This window comes from Leucopleurus acutus, assembly GCF_964270905.1.
Source record: "Leucopleurus acutus genome assembly, chromosome: 2".
NCBI lineage: Eukaryota > Metazoa > Chordata > Mammalia > Artiodactyla > Delphinidae > Leucopleurus > Leucopleurus acutus.
Genome location: NC_139143.1, coordinates 117,487,126 through 117,505,200, shown reverse-complemented (window position 1 = coordinate 117,505,200; position 18,075 = coordinate 117,487,126). Strand labels below are relative to the sequence as shown.

The 18,075-nt window shown below is 37.4% G+C and overlaps 1 protein-coding gene across 1 annotated transcript in view; it reads left to right on the top strand.

Annotated features, from left to right (window-relative positions):
• Positions 1 to 1,690: 1,690 nt before the first annotated feature.
• CLCA1 (chloride channel accessory 1) overlaps positions 1,691 to 18,075 on the top strand; it is a gene marked incomplete at its 3' end in the record, with an annotated part of 36,897 nt that continues 20,512 nt past the window's right edge. The window contains exons 1-5 of the mRNA XM_082834063.1: positions 1,691 to 1,882; positions 6,367 to 6,507; positions 6,678 to 6,825; positions 9,216 to 9,321; positions 13,317 to 13,494. Coding sequence (XP_082690189.1) covers positions 1,721 to 1,882; positions 6,367 to 6,507; positions 6,678 to 6,825; positions 9,216 to 9,321; positions 13,317 to 13,494 — 735 coding nt within the window. The 5' untranslated portion in view covers positions 1,691 to 1,720. The remainder of the gene's footprint in view (positions 1,883 to 6,366; positions 6,508 to 6,677; positions 6,826 to 9,215; positions 9,322 to 13,316; positions 13,495 to 18,075) is intronic.

Genomic DNA, 18,075 nt, shown 5'->3' with positions numbered 1-18,075 from the left:
TCCTTCCTCCTATAGCCCATTAGGAGACATCCCAGAAAGCAGGGCAGGTGCACCTGCAGGGTGGCCTGCTGGGTCTGTTTACTATTCCAGAGCCAGCTTAGTAAGCACCTTTCACTGCTTCCCAGGCTTCCCTGAATCATTTCCCCTTTTTCTCACTCTCACTGTTCTGGGATTAAGCTTGCAAATCATTTTCACATAAGCTTGTCTTAGACTCTCTTTTCTAGGGAACCCAGGAGATACATGTATAGTGGGGGGCGGGGTATGAGATATTTTAAAATGTAAAATATTTTATGACATATGTATAATAAATGCATACATTTATTCAATAAGAATTGAATAAATTATTTTTATATAAAAGTATATTTAGATTATCTGGACAACTATTTTATCATTGAGTACTTCCACTCTATTCCAATGCTTCACTTTTGATTGATTAAAGATTACATACTTGGGCTTCCCTGGTGGCGCAGTGGTTGAGGGTCCGCCTGCCGATGCAGGGGACACGGGTTCGTGCCTCGGTCCGGGAGGATCCCACGTGCCGCGGAACGGCTGGGCCCGTGAGCCATGGCCGCTGAGCCTGCGCGTCCGGAGCCTGTGCTCCGCGGCGGAAGAGACCACAACAGTGAGAGGCCCACGTACCGCAAAAAAAAAAAAAAAAAAAAAAGATTACATACTTAAGCAATAAGTACTAATTATTAGCAACAAGTACCAATTTAATTTTTATGAGTGAGTGTCAAAGACAGACAAGATGAAATTGATGCTTATCACTGTGTGAAGATCAAATGTCGTTATGAGATGAAGGGATATTTCAAGTAATTTGAATATAGGACCAATTTGAATTGGTAGACCAATTTGAGTTTTCAACTGAGATTTGGCAAACTTAAAATAATCTATGCAGTAGCTGGCAGTCCACTATTCATGTTCTGAGAGACATTTAATTTCAGTAAAATAATTGAATGCTAATTTGAATTTTACTGGGCAGTAGAAGCTACGGAATAGTGAAATAGAGGTTTGATGAGGAAACTTGAGGGAGTTTCCCTTGCACAGTGAGATATAAATTTTATCTTTTCATTATAGAATATTCAATAATATCTAATGTGGCTTGCTAATGTTTTGGTGCAAGTAGATTGTCTAAGGCAGTAACGAGAGGTGCTGAGGTTACAGAAAGATCGAAGACGATAAAAATAAAGACCACCATGAGGGATAACTGGATATACAGTTTATACTTAATGAATGCGTACTGAATACGCAGAACAGTCAGGCCTCCACTGGGCAGGCAGGGGTTAGAGGGTGGATTTGGGTGGGTCAGTGTCCCTGGCTGGACAAACATTTGTAAGAAGTAAACATCTTTCAATGGCAAAGCTGCTTGTCAGCTGTGAGTCCTTCCAGGCAACCAGATGTGGCTCCCCACCCTTGTTCCCAGGAAATGGCAAAGGTGAAGGCAAGGCTAATATTCCTTTCAAAATAAAATATTTAAAAGTACACAAAATTTGAGATGAAATTATAGTTATCATAATGATAGCTATAGTTAGCATTCCTCCTAGTGGTGACAAATCCAATTGTGAAACAATTTGGGGTCAAGGGGTTAAAGTCCTGTGATAAACCACCTCTGATAACTTGGAAAACTGTGCGTTTACATATCCATATATATAGGGGTAAAGAAAGATGCCTCCATAACTAACATTTTCCAAAGAGAGAACCCAAAGGGAGATGTACAGCAATGGGGTCATTTAAGAATTCGGTTTTCATCTTGGTCCTTCACCTTCTGGAAGGGGCCCTGAGTGATTCACTCATTCAGCTGAATAATAATGGCTATGAAGGCATTGTCATTGCAGTTGACCCTAATGTGCCAGAAGATGAAACACTCATTCAACAAATAAAGGTAAGTCGTAAATGGTAATTATCCATGCTTTTTTGAAAAATTAAGCATAATATTGTGATAGAGGAAACGTGAGTTCTCTAATTCCAGCTGCGTGACACTGGCAAGTTTTTTTTATACCTGTGTCTTCATTTCTTCAACTATAAAATGGAAATAATAACACAACCATTATGATTCTTCCGAGAGATGAGATAATAAATGCAATGCACATAATTCAGAGCTTGATATATTGTTGGCACTTAATAAATGATTTCATTGAAAATTATTTAGTTCTGCAACCAAGGCAGAGCCAACTACATTTGGCAGATATTGTGAGATGCGCAGAGGGCAATTCCTTTGCCTGATTTTACCACTGGCTCATATCAGAGTCTCCTTTTATCCTCCTAATTGTAACCTGCTTCTCTGCAATTCTAATATAGGAGTCCAAGATGCAAATCTCTAACTTAAGAACAAGCCCGACCCTTGCAGTGTGAGGAAACCCTGCATTTTCCCAGCCCCAATGCAAAGTGTCCTCTTGGGGCTGCTGAGCAGCCTCACTTCACTTGTTGCTTTTTCTGTAGGGGAAGGAAAAATTAGGGAAGAGGACTCTTCCTGTCCAGGCAGAGGCACCTAACTGTTGTAAGATAGAGGGATTAGAGAGGTTTTGTACAACAGCAAACAGCAAAGAATATGAGGGAAATGTCTTATAAAAGACCACCCTGGAAAGCGGCTGTAGCACACACAGAGGTGGTGCTGCATAATGAACAGAAGTACTGGTCTATAAAATGGGGATAATAATAAGTATCTTTCTCACAGGGCTTTGTGAGGATTAACAATGCATGCATAAAAGGGAAGCTAGGTGAAAGGTATATGGGAACTCTGTACATTTTTTGCATGTTATCTGTTAAGTCTAAAATTATCTCAAAAACTTAGAAAAACTTTAAAAAAAAACTTAGAAAAACTTTAAAAATGCATGCAGAGTGCCTGGTACACAGTAAGAGCTCAATAAATGGTAGGCAAATCATCAGTCCCCAGGTCTACTTTTAATCCTAGATAGAAAGAGCTCATCATTCCTCACCAAGCCAAAGGGACTGAGACTTGTTTCTGGGCAAAGTTCCTGAGTGTGAGCTCAGAAGTTAATAGGGCAAGGGCCCCAAGGGTCTCCTCGAAAGGTTCCTTGCTCTGAACAGGAGCAAACCCAGAAAGATGGAGTTTGGGGAGAGAACCATCTCTACCACGAAGAGGAGTTTGGGGCTGGAGAAGTACAGCAGTTGAGGGGGAGAGGAAGTTCACCTGCTTAAACCAGAAGACCATCAGATATTACTGCCATCAGTGAAAGGGAAATTCATGCCTTCTGAAATTTCTTAACAATCAGAAAACTTGGGTGAGTCTTTGATTGCTTCTAAACTTAGGAACAGCATCAGAAAAAAATGAAATAGCCACTTGGAGCAAGAGACCAGGAAAGTGTTGGAGGAAAATGTGACCAGTATGTTTCTGTCTCCGGCTTGACAGTCAGTGGTGCTCAGGGACATGTGGGAAGGAGCACATTAGCATCTCTAAGGACAGTGGTAATTTGTATTTGTATGGTGCTTTAGAGCAAAAGCAAAAGGACTTTCACCTCACTCTCTTTGGGGGGTTCCTCCTGAGAAATATACTTCTCCTTACAATTATTAAATTGGTTTTTTGTTATGAGCCCTAAGTGAGGTGGGTATGAGAGAGGTTGGTTTCCACGTTTCTTTGTCGCAGGAGCACTTTTAAGGGCAATAGTGTGCTCAGAGTCCCTAACTGAGTAGTTAATAAAAGTGAGTTCCTATTTGATGTTCCAGACCTGCAGTCGAGGGACCTCACTGTGGGTTTTGCCACTTTCCTGGTCATCCCTCAGTCTCTGCTTTCTGGGGAGACTCTCCCCCGGGTGTCCCTGTGTGAGCAGAAGCCTCTAAGTCAGCTCTTAAATATTGTACTTGCTTCAGCAGGGCAGTCCGAGCGTCTCTCCACCTGCAATACCGGCAGGTGGCGCTGCAGCAGTTCCATCCAGGGAGACTACACTCTCATCAGTATTGCATAAGCAGTGGGAGCACAGGTCATAAGATCAGGGAGTGAGAATCAGGGAGAAGCGCTCTCTCTCTCTCTCTCACACACACACACACACACACCACACAAGAAAGATAAACAACAGGAGCCGTTTGGGGCCTCCTCAATGTATGGGAGCCCAGGCATCTTTGGTCTTGGTGCTCCTGGAGAGTTTGCCCCTCATTATAACCTCTTCACTCATTCATTTGTTCCTTAGTCCAACAAATATTTACAGAGCATCTACATTATGTCAGGTACCAGGAATCCAGTGGTGAACAATATACTATCCCTATCCTTAAGGAGTTACCAGCCCATCCTATAAACTTCATCCTCAACATTCTTCAAACCTCAAAAGATTAAGTGTCTTTTTGGATATGAGGTCACTTTCTCAAAATATGGAACAGATGCCAAAGCAAAGATTCATTATTAATGTTTCTGTTAAAACATAGAAGACATTTCATGCTGCTTAGTCGTCTTCCTAAGAGACACTGAAAATTTACATTTCACAAGTCAAATTGTAATATAATACTCTAACATAGGAAGTTTTATACCTACTTTTCAGCTTTCTGGTGATATTGGCTCAGTATTTTTATTTTAAAAAATTATAAAATGTTAAATTCTCCTAGCAATTGTTTAAAATCTGGCTTTTTTTGGAAGGAGATGCAAATCATTTGGAGAGCTTTTATAAAACTAGCAAGGCAACCATTATTATTACCATGTGAAAGGTTGGAAACTGAAGCTCAGGGAGACAAAATAAATTCCGCAAGTTTAACCCATTAGCAAGTAACAGAGCAGGACTCACCCCTGCATCAGTACCCAAGTACTATTTCCCCATACAGTGATGAACTGTTTCTGCTCCTAAGGCCAACCTCCTAGACATCGGAGCCTAGTCACTCTGGTCTATTCCAGCAAGGACTTTCCTCCAGCAATGATCCCTTTTTTCTCTTGCATTATCAGTTTTTTTGTTTTCCATTAGCATATACGTATAATAGTTCCCATTAAAAAAGCAAACAAACTCCCTTGCCCTGCAGTCTTCCTTCATCTACTGCTTCATTTCTCAATTCCCTTTTAATTTGTAGGAAAACTTCTTGACCCGCTGTCTGTTTTCACTGCCTCTGCTTCCTCACCTCCCACCCTCTTGAATTCACTCATATGGAGCTGTTGTCGCCATTGCACAAAATGGTTTACTCAGGTTGCCAAATTCATTGCTCAGTTCTGAGTCCTCATCTTCCTTGACTGCTCAGCAGCATTCAACTCGGATGATCCCTCTCTCCTTCCTGAAACACTCTCACCCTATGCCTTCTGATTTCCTTCCCGTGCACCAGCTGCTCCTTCTCAGTTTCCTTTGCTGGCTCTTCCTCTTCCCACTTCTGAATACTGGGGCTCCTGGAGCTCAGTCTTCAGTCCTCTTCTTCCCTCTGTCTACACTCACTTTTGTGTTTCTCAATGATTTTCAGCCCTAATAGACTCAATTTCCCTTTCTATAATAAATATCTTGTAATACCCTTTCTATCAATACTATCTTATCATGATGTATCTCAGGGAATCTGCAGAGGCATTTATAATTTAATGCTACAGCTCTTTTGTTTTAGAGAAATAAATTTAGGCATAATTTGAAAAGAGATTATATACTTATGCCACTTCCTTATATCTAACACTTAGTGCTATACTAAAAACAGATACTATCATAACATTTAGTTAGCCCCCAAATTATTACAGGAGTCAGCAGGTGTTGAAGTTGTATTCATTTTAATTTGAGTTTCTCTCCACTACTACTTGGTGTGAGATATTGAGACTATAATACTCTCTAGTTCTCAGTTTCTCTCTTAAAGGTTCACTGATCCTCAAAGGATCATATAAAATGAAACTAAGAGCTAATATTTGATAAGCACTTATGCTAAGTAGACATGGTTCCAAATGCTTTCTTGACTTCATTTGATCCTCACAACAACCTTATGAGCTGGTCACTGTAATATTTTCCATTTTATAAATGGGGAAACTGAGGCTCAGGAGGGCTGAAAGAAATTTCTTTTCTTTCTTTTTTTTTGGGCCACGCCACGAGGCTTGTGGGATTCTAGTTCCCCAACCAGGGATTGAACCCAGGCCCCAGCCGTGAAAGCGCCGAGTCCTAACCACTGGACTGCCAGGGAACTCCCTCAAGGAAATTTCTGATGTCCCACCATAAGTGGTGCAGCTGGGATTAGTGTCTGCTTCTGGAGTCTTCACTGTCAACCATTACACTGTGACACAGGGCATATGGTAAAAAATCTCAAAAAAGGCTAGCTATTATTATTAACAAAATAATCTCCTCTTCCAAGCTTGATAAATAGCTAGTTTTTGGAAATGTGAGATACAGATGTAAATTTGAATAATTGGTAATTTCATCTTTTTTTCTGTCATTAAATGCTCTTGTTTCTGTTCCCCCCTCCCCCGACCAGGATATGGTGACCGAGGCATCTCCATATCTGTTTGAAGCTACAGAAAAAAGATTCTATTTCAAAAATGTTGCCATTTTGATTCCTCAAAATTGGAACACAAAACCTGAATATGTGAAACCCAAACTTGAGACCTACAAAAATGTGAGAATATCAAGTTCTTTTTTCAAATTTGGTTTTCTTTTGTGACTCAGATTTTTTTCTTCAAAATATTCTAGAATCGAATAAAATTGTTTCAGAACATGCTGGTGTGAAGTAAGGTCAATTCATTTGCTGAAATTTTGTAATGACGAAACCTTTTTCTTAAATTTCAGGCTGATGTTCTGGTTGCTGAACCTAATCCAACAGGTAACGATGGACCCTATACTGAGCATATGGGAGGCTGTGGAGAAAAGGGTAATAAAATTTATCTGACTCCTGGGTTCCTAGCAGGAAAAAAGTTGCTTCAATATGGACCACAAGGTATGGGTAGAGATGAAATATTCTGTTATATTTCTCATAACTTAATAATTTTACGTTGCAAATGGATCAACAATAGCATTATCTTTCTGAGTAAGAACATAAAATAGACTATTATAGTATGTTTCTTTCATGTAAAACAGATTCCAAATAGTTCATTTCTCAGTTAGAAATTTATTTTCTTCATATTCTGCATATATATGTGTGTAAATATAATATTTTTAATTTTCATATTAGTATCAGATAATAACTCTAAAATAGTTTAATATGCAATGTTGGGTTTCTATTGCTCTGTGGGGAGACACCTGAACAAATTAAACCTCCTGCCTGCAATTCAGGTAGTGGCTACCAGATGGCAGACATGCATAACGTTTTCAGACTTCAATGTGCGTTCATACTATAAACGGATTGTTAAAATGATTCTGATTCAGTAGGTGTGGGGTAGGACCCAAGAATCTGCATTTTAACAAGCTCCCAGGTGATGCTGATACTGCCTGACCTTGGACCTCACTTTGAGTATCAGACAGAATATCCTTGCTGTTCAGCTCTCAAAAATATGTGACTAAAGAAAAAACCAAATTTTCCTTCACAAAATATCATTTAGCATTCCCATATGAACCAAATAGAGCAATCTTTGGAGAAAAGATTAAAAGAAACCAGCAATGGAGTATATATAATATGTACTTTCCAAGTATAATCAAGTGTGATTAGTATTAACTAATTAGGTTAACTAATAACTTGTACTAGGTTTCTTCACCATTTTGAAAAGATTAGAACAAATTTGATTTTCTTCATTTAAATAGGCAAGGCAGAGAAAACAAACAAGCAAACAAAATAGCACTTGGTGCCTGCATGCCCCACTCCCAAATACCCTAGAGCACTTTTACAGACCTTCTCAGAAAGAAGTGTCCAACAAACACACCTCTTTGTTGTTCTTTTACAACACCCCCATAACACGAACAGAAAATTGCCAATGTATAGCTCAATAAATATGTGTTGAACTGATTTACTTAGCTGCTCCAACCCGCTCCTGGGCCCACTCCAGCCATCAAGGTCACCATATACAATGTCATTCCTTTATACTCTCTCCTTTCTGTACTGTGACTCCATGCCTGCTACTTCACAATCTTCCCTCCCCTTTAAGAGGCCATCAGTTGTTCCCTAGCACTGAGAACAATCTAAAATCCTTAATGTGAGATACTAGGGTTACTTAACATGCACCTCCTCACTTAACCTTCCAAATTCAGCCTACCTGGGAATTTACATTCCAGAAAAACTGAGCTGTACATAAGTCACTAACATTCATCCAAATTTAACAAATACTAAGTATCTATTAAGTTCTAGACAGTATGTGCCCAGACATGTCAGTGAAGAAGTCATGGTACCTGTTCTCATGGAGACAAGAGTCTGTAGTGAGAGACTGGCAAGTAAGAAGCAATGACAATATAACACGATAAATGCCATAATGGAATATAATGAAAGTGATAAGGAGGGGTACCTGGACCAGCTTGAGGATGTCAGAGAAGGCTTCTAGGTGGATATAAGCCTAATTTTGAAAGAAGAGTAGGAGTTATTCAGTCAGAGATAGGGAGAGAGTATTCCAAACCAAGGAAAAATATGTAAAAACGACCAGAGATGAGCAAGAGCATGATGCGGCTCTAGAAAGTAAAAGGAGTTCAAGAATCCATTGTCATTATGGAGTTTGGAAGTGGGTGGAGAAGAGCAAGAAATATGGCTGCAGAGAAGAATAGGGCCTGAATCATCAGGGACCTTGTAGGCATATTGAAAAGTTGGACTTAACCCTGAGCACCATAGCAGAGTCATTGAAGACTGGAGACATGGAGGCCAGTTGAGTGAGTGTTGCAGTAGTTCAGAAGTAACTGGCAATGAGACTGGAAAGATGAGAATAGGTCAAAGAAGAAAAAGGCAGGTGTGGAGTAGGCAGGGCTTGAGGTTTGTCCACATATGAGTCATTAGGGAGAAGGACCTATTGGGGGTGCTGCCCTGGCTGCCCTATAGGTCAGCCTGTGCTGACCTCCATCATTACACTTGCACCCCTAAGGATTATAGTTATCTAAAATGATGTGTGTCATCTGCTAGACCATGAGCTATGTGAGGACAGGGCAATTGTTTTATCATTGTATGAATAGCTGCCTTGCACTTACTAGGTGCCTAATTGACACTTGATAATCCAAAATAAACAGTCATATTTTACAGAAATGTGCAATTGTCGTACCAGATTGTTCCTTCTAAGGAAATCGAAACTTTAATCAAAAAAAAAAAAAAAAACATAGCAAAGCATAATAGCTTTAAGAAGAATTACTTTCTCTTAGTTTAAGAGGGTAATTTTACCATTCTTATTGTAATCAGGTGTTTAAAATACTTTTTCACAGGAAGGGTATTTGTCCATGAATGGGCTCATCTACGATGGGGAGTATTTAACGAGTACGATAATGACCAGAAATTCTACTTATACAATAAAAGAAAAAAACCAGTAATGTATGTATATTTTGATTAACTTTTCACAAACTATTTTAAATTGCAAACAATTTTGTCTTGAATTGATTACTTTAAAAATGTCAGTCTTTTGTCTTATTTTCTATCTCTCACTCTTAGTGCCGTCTTTTTCAGATTCCCATAAAACTACTACTTTTGTTCACTTTACAAGTGTCTTAATTAGTTGAATTCTCTACTCTGCAGCTACAAATCATTTGCCTCTTTGTGTGTGTGTGTACAACTAGAAGAAATCCACAGGTGCTATGTTCAGTATCTCCATCTTCCTGTATCACAATCAGTGACATAAACAAAGCTTCAGTGCCTTGAGGGTAGAATACTGTGTGAACTATGTCAGTTTGAATGGGCCTGTGAGAGACTGTGGAATTTAGCTGGAAGACAGTCCAAATATGAAAACAAAACAGAAAACTTCTCCCAATTTGAATAAAACCTTGTATGGTGTCAATAGGAAGCAAACTGAACACTTAGAAAGTACCTCTGCTGCTGTGATTTTACAGGTGAGTTCTTGCAATCAAAAGTTTCAGGGAACAAACTGCTTTAGTACAAATGTAAAAGGGAACTTCCCAATTTATTTTAGAGAGCTAGCATAATTCAGATACTAAAACCTGACAGATGGCATGAAAAAGAATTCTGTAGATACAGCTTTCTAAAAAGGTTTTAAATAAAAGGATAGTAAGTTACACCTGGCATAATTAAGGGAATAACAAACACACTAAGGTCAAGAAGGATGTCTTCCAGAAGTCTGAAAATGCTATGATATTAGGTAAGTAATTAATATAGTATATCAAGTAAAAGAAGAAAATTAAATGATTATTCCAACAGATTCTGAAAAGGAATTTGATAAGCTTGCACATTTATGCCTCAGTTAAAAACAACCACCTCTTTTTAAAAGACTAGAGCTGGCACAACACGCCTCTTCACTCTTGCTTCCAGTTCGACTCCCCTGATGGCTGTTTAAGGAGACGCACTCAGCTTTGGTTTGGTTACTGTCTTTATTCAGCACAGTTTCCAAGGGAAGCTGCACTGGGCTCAGAGCTCAGCCTTGTCTTCCCCTTTCTCCCACAGGAGCATTACTGCTCTCCATTTTCCCCTTTCTTTATTACATTCAAACTCTGTCAGCTTGGTCCACTACCATGACATTTTCCCTCACTCTTATGTCACTTTAGGTATAAAAAGACACTAAGTGCCTCCCAGAGCCGTACACAGTCTATCTGATTGGCTTGTTCCCTCCGCACCTCAGAGACCACTCCCCAGGGCCACTCCCCTGAGGTGATCATATGTTGGATGGACCTCTCAAATCTCAGCCCACGGATGCCATTCAGCCCTGACATCTGCCTTTCCCACTTCTTGCTAAGCTTCCAGACAGACACTGTATATCCCCTTGAGAGAAAAGCTGACTAGTACCTATTCCTTCCTAGGGATATTCCAGAAATATCCACATATACAGCATGTTCATCCTTCCACAGATAACATTTGCAAAACTGACATGATTACCATGTCCTCTTAACAATAAATCTTATTATAACATACAAATAGCATTTATTGCTTATCTACCAATTTTTTTAAATTACTCTTAAGGCCTGGAAACAATTACAAAAATGACAGTACTGCCTACAGTAGAAGGCTTCCTTAATATGATGCAGAACATCAATTGAAAGCCAACTGCCTACCTCATATTTAATAGGGAATCATTAGACATTCCCAGGAATGAGATAAGAGTGGGCACTGTTAGCAGTTATCTAATCTTGTTTAGAAAGTTGTAGCCAATGCAATAACATGTTGAGGAGGTTAAAAGAGGGGGGGCTACTAGAAAGGGAGAGAGAAAATTGCTTCTAGGCAGACGATATGTGGTCTACTTAGAAAGCCTCAGGGAAAAAATAGAAATTAAAATTGATAAGGGAAGTCAATAAGGTAACCAGAGATATTTGAAGAAAACTCTAAGAAATGTGAAAGTTATATTTGAAGAAAACCATAGCATAAAATCCTTCTAAAGAATTTAAAAGAAAATCAAGATTAAATGAGAGATTTTCAATTCATGGAATATGTAAATCCAACCCCAATTAATATATAGGTTTTATAAAACTCTAATCAAAAGTACTTCTATTTTTACCTCATTTTAAAGTCCCAGAGTTTATTCACTAGATAGTACCCGAGAACATTTTTGAAAAAGAATAGGTATAAAGGAAATTTTTCTCATTGAATTTTAAATATACAATAAAGCTAAGTTAATTAAAACAATGTGAACTGACAGACACTTACACAATAATTTACTAATTAATACAGCTAGAATTATAAATCTACACGGAAAGACAATATTTCTTAAGATGTCAGGACAATTTTTAACTACGTGGGGGGAAAAAATTAACAGACTCTCTTTCAATTGGATAGACTCATTAAATATAAAAAATAAAACCATAATGAAAACTAGAAGAACATTAATACATATCAAACTTCTCTATGGTGAAGGTCTTTCTATACATTCAAGAATTGGAAAAAGACATAACTAAAAGAATAATAAATTTGGCTACATATAAATTAAAAATTTTGTTGCATATAAGTCAAACATAAACTAAATTAAAAAATAAGAAACAGAAAAATATATTTGCAAAAATTTTAAAAAACAGGCTTTTAACAACTTAGTATTATAACACATAAAGAACTTTTGAAAACCAGTAGGAAAACAATAACACCCTAATAGAAAAATAGACGCAGGAGAAGAATAATTTACAAAGGAAGAAATAAAAATGGCCAGTAAAAATGTAAAACTGTTCAGACTTACTAGTAATCAAAGAGGTGCAAATTTGACAAAGATGAGAATCATTTATTGCCTAGTAAGTGACTGTCAGTGGGATGAGTGCTCCCATAGATGGTTATTAGAGGAATAAACCAGCATAACTTTTCTGGAAAGCAATTTGGTGACACATATCAAATCTCTAAAATTTTTTCTATTTCTTGCTCCAGTAATTTCATGTTTAACAATCCATTTTAAAGGAAATGATAGAATGAGCTCTATCAACAGGCTTTAAAATGTTCAAACTTCTGGGTCTGAGCATTTATTCTGGGAGTCAGTCATGCAGCAAACTTGGAAACAGAGTCAAAATTTTATGTGACATTTTATTTATTCATGGAAGTTTTACTTTTAGCACTGAAAAATTTTTGGGGGGGAACAAAATGAAGTAAATTAGGCTAAATTCATGTTGTAGTATCAAAATATGAAATTATTAAAATCACATTTTGAAAGAATAATGTGAATTATAACAACACAATTTAAATGTACTAAAATACTAAGTTTTTTAAGATCAAGAAGCAAAGCTATACGTAGAATGTTATGCTTATACATAGAGAAGGAAATGCTTCAATATGCTAGCAGTAGTTTATCTCTGACAGTGGGACATGATTTTTTTTTCTTCTTTATACTTTTTTGCTATTTTCAAAATTTCCTATAGTGTTCATATATTATTTATATACTCATAAAATAAGATGTGGGTGAAAAGTACTCCATTTATAATAGTGACAAAAGTCATAAGTGTGTAAAGAAAAATCTAATATACCTATGAACACACAAGAACTATGCAAAAACTGTATGATGTAAACTAGTTACATAAAAACAAACAAAAAATTTCAGCAAAATTTTTAAGGTAAACAAAAGAGGGCTCCTGATTTTCCAGGGATGAGGGACTAGATTAGGAAGTGCCTTAGGACTTTGGTCTTTATTAATTGTTAACAATAGCTGTAAGCTTAGTTTTCTGCTGCATAGAAACACATTCTGATATCATCTTGGGAACCCCTCAGATACTTTCTGGCAAACAGAAATTACTCTAATGAGAATTTAATAATTTTGCTATTTAAGGGGATGTATTTATTTCTTGAATTATGAAAGGAAATCGTAGACAAAGCCATCTGTAGAACCTGACCACAGAGTCCAACACTTCTAAATTATATCACCTACACCTAAACATCTAACCTTAATATATTTTCAGATGTCCGTCAACTATTACTGGTAAAAATGTACTACAGAAGTGTCAGGGAGGAAGCTGTGTCACCCAAACATGCAAATCCGACAGAGTAACAGGACTGTACGAAAAAGGATGTGAGTTCATACCTAATGAATTTCAGACTGAGAAGGCTTCCATAATGTATTCACAAAGTATTCGTTCTGTAAGTGCCTTGCTCCTTTTGTTTTTCTTTTTTTCTTGACACTTATGAATTTAGTGAGGTTTTTATCCCAGATGCTGCAAGAAAAGGTCAAATGTTAGGAAGTCATCAGTGAGCAGCTGATCTCTGTGGGACAAGCCAGGAGAACAAAATCAGGGATAAAGTCCTATCTTCCTCAGACCCCTTCCTTAGGTCCATTTTTTGCTCCTCCATCATCTCCCTCCCACTAGCTTTTAGTTTAAGGGCTTAGAACTACTTCAAATATCCTTAAAGGCAGACAAGCACAAGAATTAGTTAAACAAGAAATTTATCCAGGGGGAACAGGCACTTCTTTTTATTAGTAATAAGAACATGATCAGTAGCCTTTAATTTAACTTTCAGAGATCTCTTTTCGGCCTGCATATTTGCTTTTGGTTGTTAACTAAAATTTTCTATCTTTATGAGAGTGTTGGTGCCTTTAAGGAATTTGTACATAGTTTTAATAGCTTTAAGTAGTTTTAAAATACAGATCTTCCTCCAGCCCATTGTAAGTTGAAAATATCTCAAGTTGAAAATTCATTTACTATACCTCACCTACGGAACATCATAGCTTAGCCTAGCCTGCCTTACACGTGCTCAGAACACTTACATTAGTTTTTAGCTGGGCAAAATCATCTAACACAGAGTCTACTGTATAATAAAATGTTGAATATGTCATGTAATTTATTAAATACTGTACAGAAGTGGAAAACAGAATGGTTGTGAGTATACTGGTTATTTACCCTCATGATCCTGTGGTTGACTAGAAGCTATGTTCGGCTCATTGCTGATAGCCAGCATCACCAGAGTATCATACTGCATACCACTAGCCCAGGAAAAGATCAAAATTCAAAATTCGAGGTATGGTTTCTATTGAATGTGTATTGCTTTTGCACCACAATAAAGTCAAAAAATCGTAAGTTGAACCATTGTAAGTTGGAGACTGCATTTCTCAATGATTTTTTAAATGACCAACTGGTTATAAAATAAACTTGACAAATTACCTTTATTAATGTCAAACATATATATCAGCAAATTTGCACAAACTAAGATAAATGCATCAGTTAAATTATTTTAGTGGGGAGCACCTCTTATCTTCCAGTCTTTTTCATAAAATTATGTTTTCCTTTCGGAGTAAGAGTGAAGTAACTTGCAAGAGTCTGTCTATAACAATATAGCATAAGTTTAAAAAATATGATACATCATGGTTCACTAGGGCCAACCTTCAGTCTGGCTTTGCAGTCTATTTCCAAGATAATTCAGAAACTTCCAACAGGGGGACCAGATTTATTTTTTAACATCTTTATTGGAGTATAACTGCTTTACGGTGGTGTGTTAGTTTCTGCTTTATAACAAAGTGAAAAGTGAGTCAACTATACATATACATATAACCCCATATCTCCGCCCTCTTACATCTCCCTCCCACCCTCCCTATCCCATCCCTCTAGGTGGTCACAAAGCACCAAGCTGATCTCGCTATGCTATGCGGCTGCTTCCCATAGCTATCTATTTTAGATTTGATAGTATATATATGTCCATGCCACTCTCCCACTTCGTCCCAACTGACCCTTTCCCCTCCCCATGTCCTCAAGTCCATTCTCTACACCTGCATCTTTATTCCTGTCCTGCCCCTAGTTTCTTCAGAACATTTTTTTTTATTCCATATATATGCGTTAGCATACAGTATTTGTTTTTCTCTTTCTGACTTACTTCACTCTGTATGATAGACTCTAGGTCCATCCACCTCACTACAAATAACTCAATTTCGGTTCTTTTTATGGCTGAGTAATATTCCATTGTATATATGTGCCACATGTTCTTTATCCATTCATCTGTCGATGGACACTTAGGTTGCTTCCATGACCTGGCTATTGTAAATAGAGCTTCAGTGAACATTGTGGTGCATGACTCTTTTTGAATTACAGTTTTCTCAGGGTATATGCCCAGTAGTGGGATTGCTGGGTCGTATGGTAGTTCATTTTTTAGATTTTTAAGGAACCTCCATACTGTTCTTCATAGTGACTGTATCAATTTACATTCCCACCAACAGTGCAAGAGGTTCCCTTTTCTCCACACCCTCTCCAGCATTTATTATTTGTAGACTTTTTGATGATGGCCATTCTGACTGGTGTGACGTGATAACCTCATTGTAGTTTTGATTTGCATTTCTCTAATAATTAGTGATGTTGAGCGTTCTTTCATGTGTTTGTTGGAAATCTGTATATCTTCTTTGGAGAAATGTTTATTTAGGTCTTCTGCCCAGTTTTGGATTGGATTGTTTCGTTTTTTGATTTTGAGCTGCATGAGCTGCTTGTAAATTTTGGAGATTAATCCTTTGTCAGCTGCTTCATTTGCAAATATTTTCTCCCATTCTGAGGGTTGTCTATTCGTCTTATTTATGGTTTCCTTTGCTGTGCAAAAACGTTGAAGTTTCATTAGGTCCCATTTGTTTATTTTTGTTTTTATTTCCATTTCTCTAGGAGGTGGGTCAAAAAGGATCTTGCTGTGATTTATATCATAGAGTGTTCTGCCTATGTTTTCCTCTAAGAGTTTGATAGTGTCTGGCCTTACATTGAGGTCTTTAATCCATTTTGAGTTTATTTTTGTGTATGGTCTTAGGGAGTGTTCTAATTTCATTCTTTTACATGTACCTGTCCAGTTTTCCCAGCACCACTTATTGAAGAGGCTGTCTTTTCTCCATTGTATCTTCTTGCCTCCTTTGTCAAAAATAAGGTGACCATGTGTGTGTGGGTTTATCTCTGGGCTTTCTATCCTGTTCCATTGAGCTATATTTCTGTTTTTGTGCCAGTACCATAGTATCATGATTACTGTAGCTTTGTAGTATAGTCTGAAGTCTGGGAGCCTGATTCCTCCAGGTCCATTTTTCGTTCTCAAGATTGCTTTGGCTATTCGGGGTCTTTTGTGTTTCCATACAAATTGTAAAATTTTTTGTTCTAATTCTGTGAAAAATGTCATTGGTAATTTGATAGGGATTGCACTGAATCTGTAGATTGCTTTGGGTAGTAGAGTCACTTTCACAATGTTGATTCTTCCAATCCAAGAACATGGTATATCTCTCCAGCTGTTTGTATCATTTTAATTTCTTTCATCAGCGTCTTATAGTTTTCTGCATACAGGTCTTTTGTTTCCTTAGGAAGGTTTATTCCTAGGCATTTTATTCTTTTTGTTGCAATGGTAAATGGGACTGTTTTGTTAATTTCTCTTTCAGATTTTTCATCATTAGTGTATAGAAATGCAAGAGATTTCTGTGCATTAGTTTTGTATCCTGCTACTTTACCAAATTCATTGATTAGCACTAGTAGTTTTCTGGTAGCATCTTTAGGATTCTCTATGTATAGTATCATGTCATCTGCAAACAGTGAGAGCTTTACTTCTTCTTTTCTGATTTGGATTCCTTTTATTTCTTTTTCTTCTCTCATTGCCGGGGCTAAAACTTCCAAAATTATGTTGAATAATAGTGGTGAGAGTGGACACCCTTGTCTTGTTCCTGATCTTTCCTGAGGAAATTGTTTCAGATTTTCACCAAGGAGAACGATATTGGCTGTGGGTTTATCATATATGGCCTTTATTATGTTGAGGTAAGTTCCCTCTATGCCTACTTTCTGGAGGGTTTTTACCATAAATGGGTGTTGAATTTTGTCGAAAGCTTTTTCTGCATCTATTGAGATGAACACATGGTTTTTCTCCTTCAATTTTTTAATATGGTTTATCACATTGATTGATTTGCATATATTGAGGAATCCCTGCATTCCTGGGATAAACCCCACTTGATCATGGTGTATGATCCTTTTAATGTGCTGTTGGATTCTGTTTGCTAGTATTTTGTTGAGGATTTTTGCACCTATGTTCATCGGTGATATTGGCCTGTAGTTCTCTTCTTTTGTGACATCATTGTCTGGTTTTGGTATCAGGGTGATGGTGGCCTCGTAGAATGAGTTTGGGAGTGTTCCTCCCTCAGCTATATTTTGGAAGAGTTTGAGAAGGATAGGTGTTAGCTCTTCTCTAAATGTTTGATAGAATTTGCCTGTGAAGCCATCTGCTCCTGGGCTTTTGTTTGTTGGAAGATTTTAATCACAGTTTCAATTTCAGTGCTTGTGATTGGACTGTTTATATTTCTGTTTCTTCCTGGTTCAGTCTCAGAAGGTTGTGTTTTTCTAATAATTTGTCCATTTCTTACAGGTTGTCCATTTTATTGGCATATATTTGCTTGTAGTAATCTCTCATGATCCTTCGTATTTCTGCAGTGTCAGTTGTTACTTTTCCTTTTTCACTTCTAATTCTATTAATTTGAGTCTTCTGCCTTTTTTTCTTGATGAGTCTAGCTAATGGTTAATCAATTTTGTTTATCTTCTCGAAGAACCAGCTTATAGTTTTACTGATCTTTGCTATCGTTTACTTCATTTCTTTTTCATTTATTTCTGACATGATCTTTATGATTTCTTTCCTTCTGCTAACTTGGGGTTTCTTTTGTTCTTCTTCCTCTAATTTCTTTAGGTGTAAGGTTAGGTTGTTTATTTGAGATGGTTCTTGTTTCTTGACGTAGGA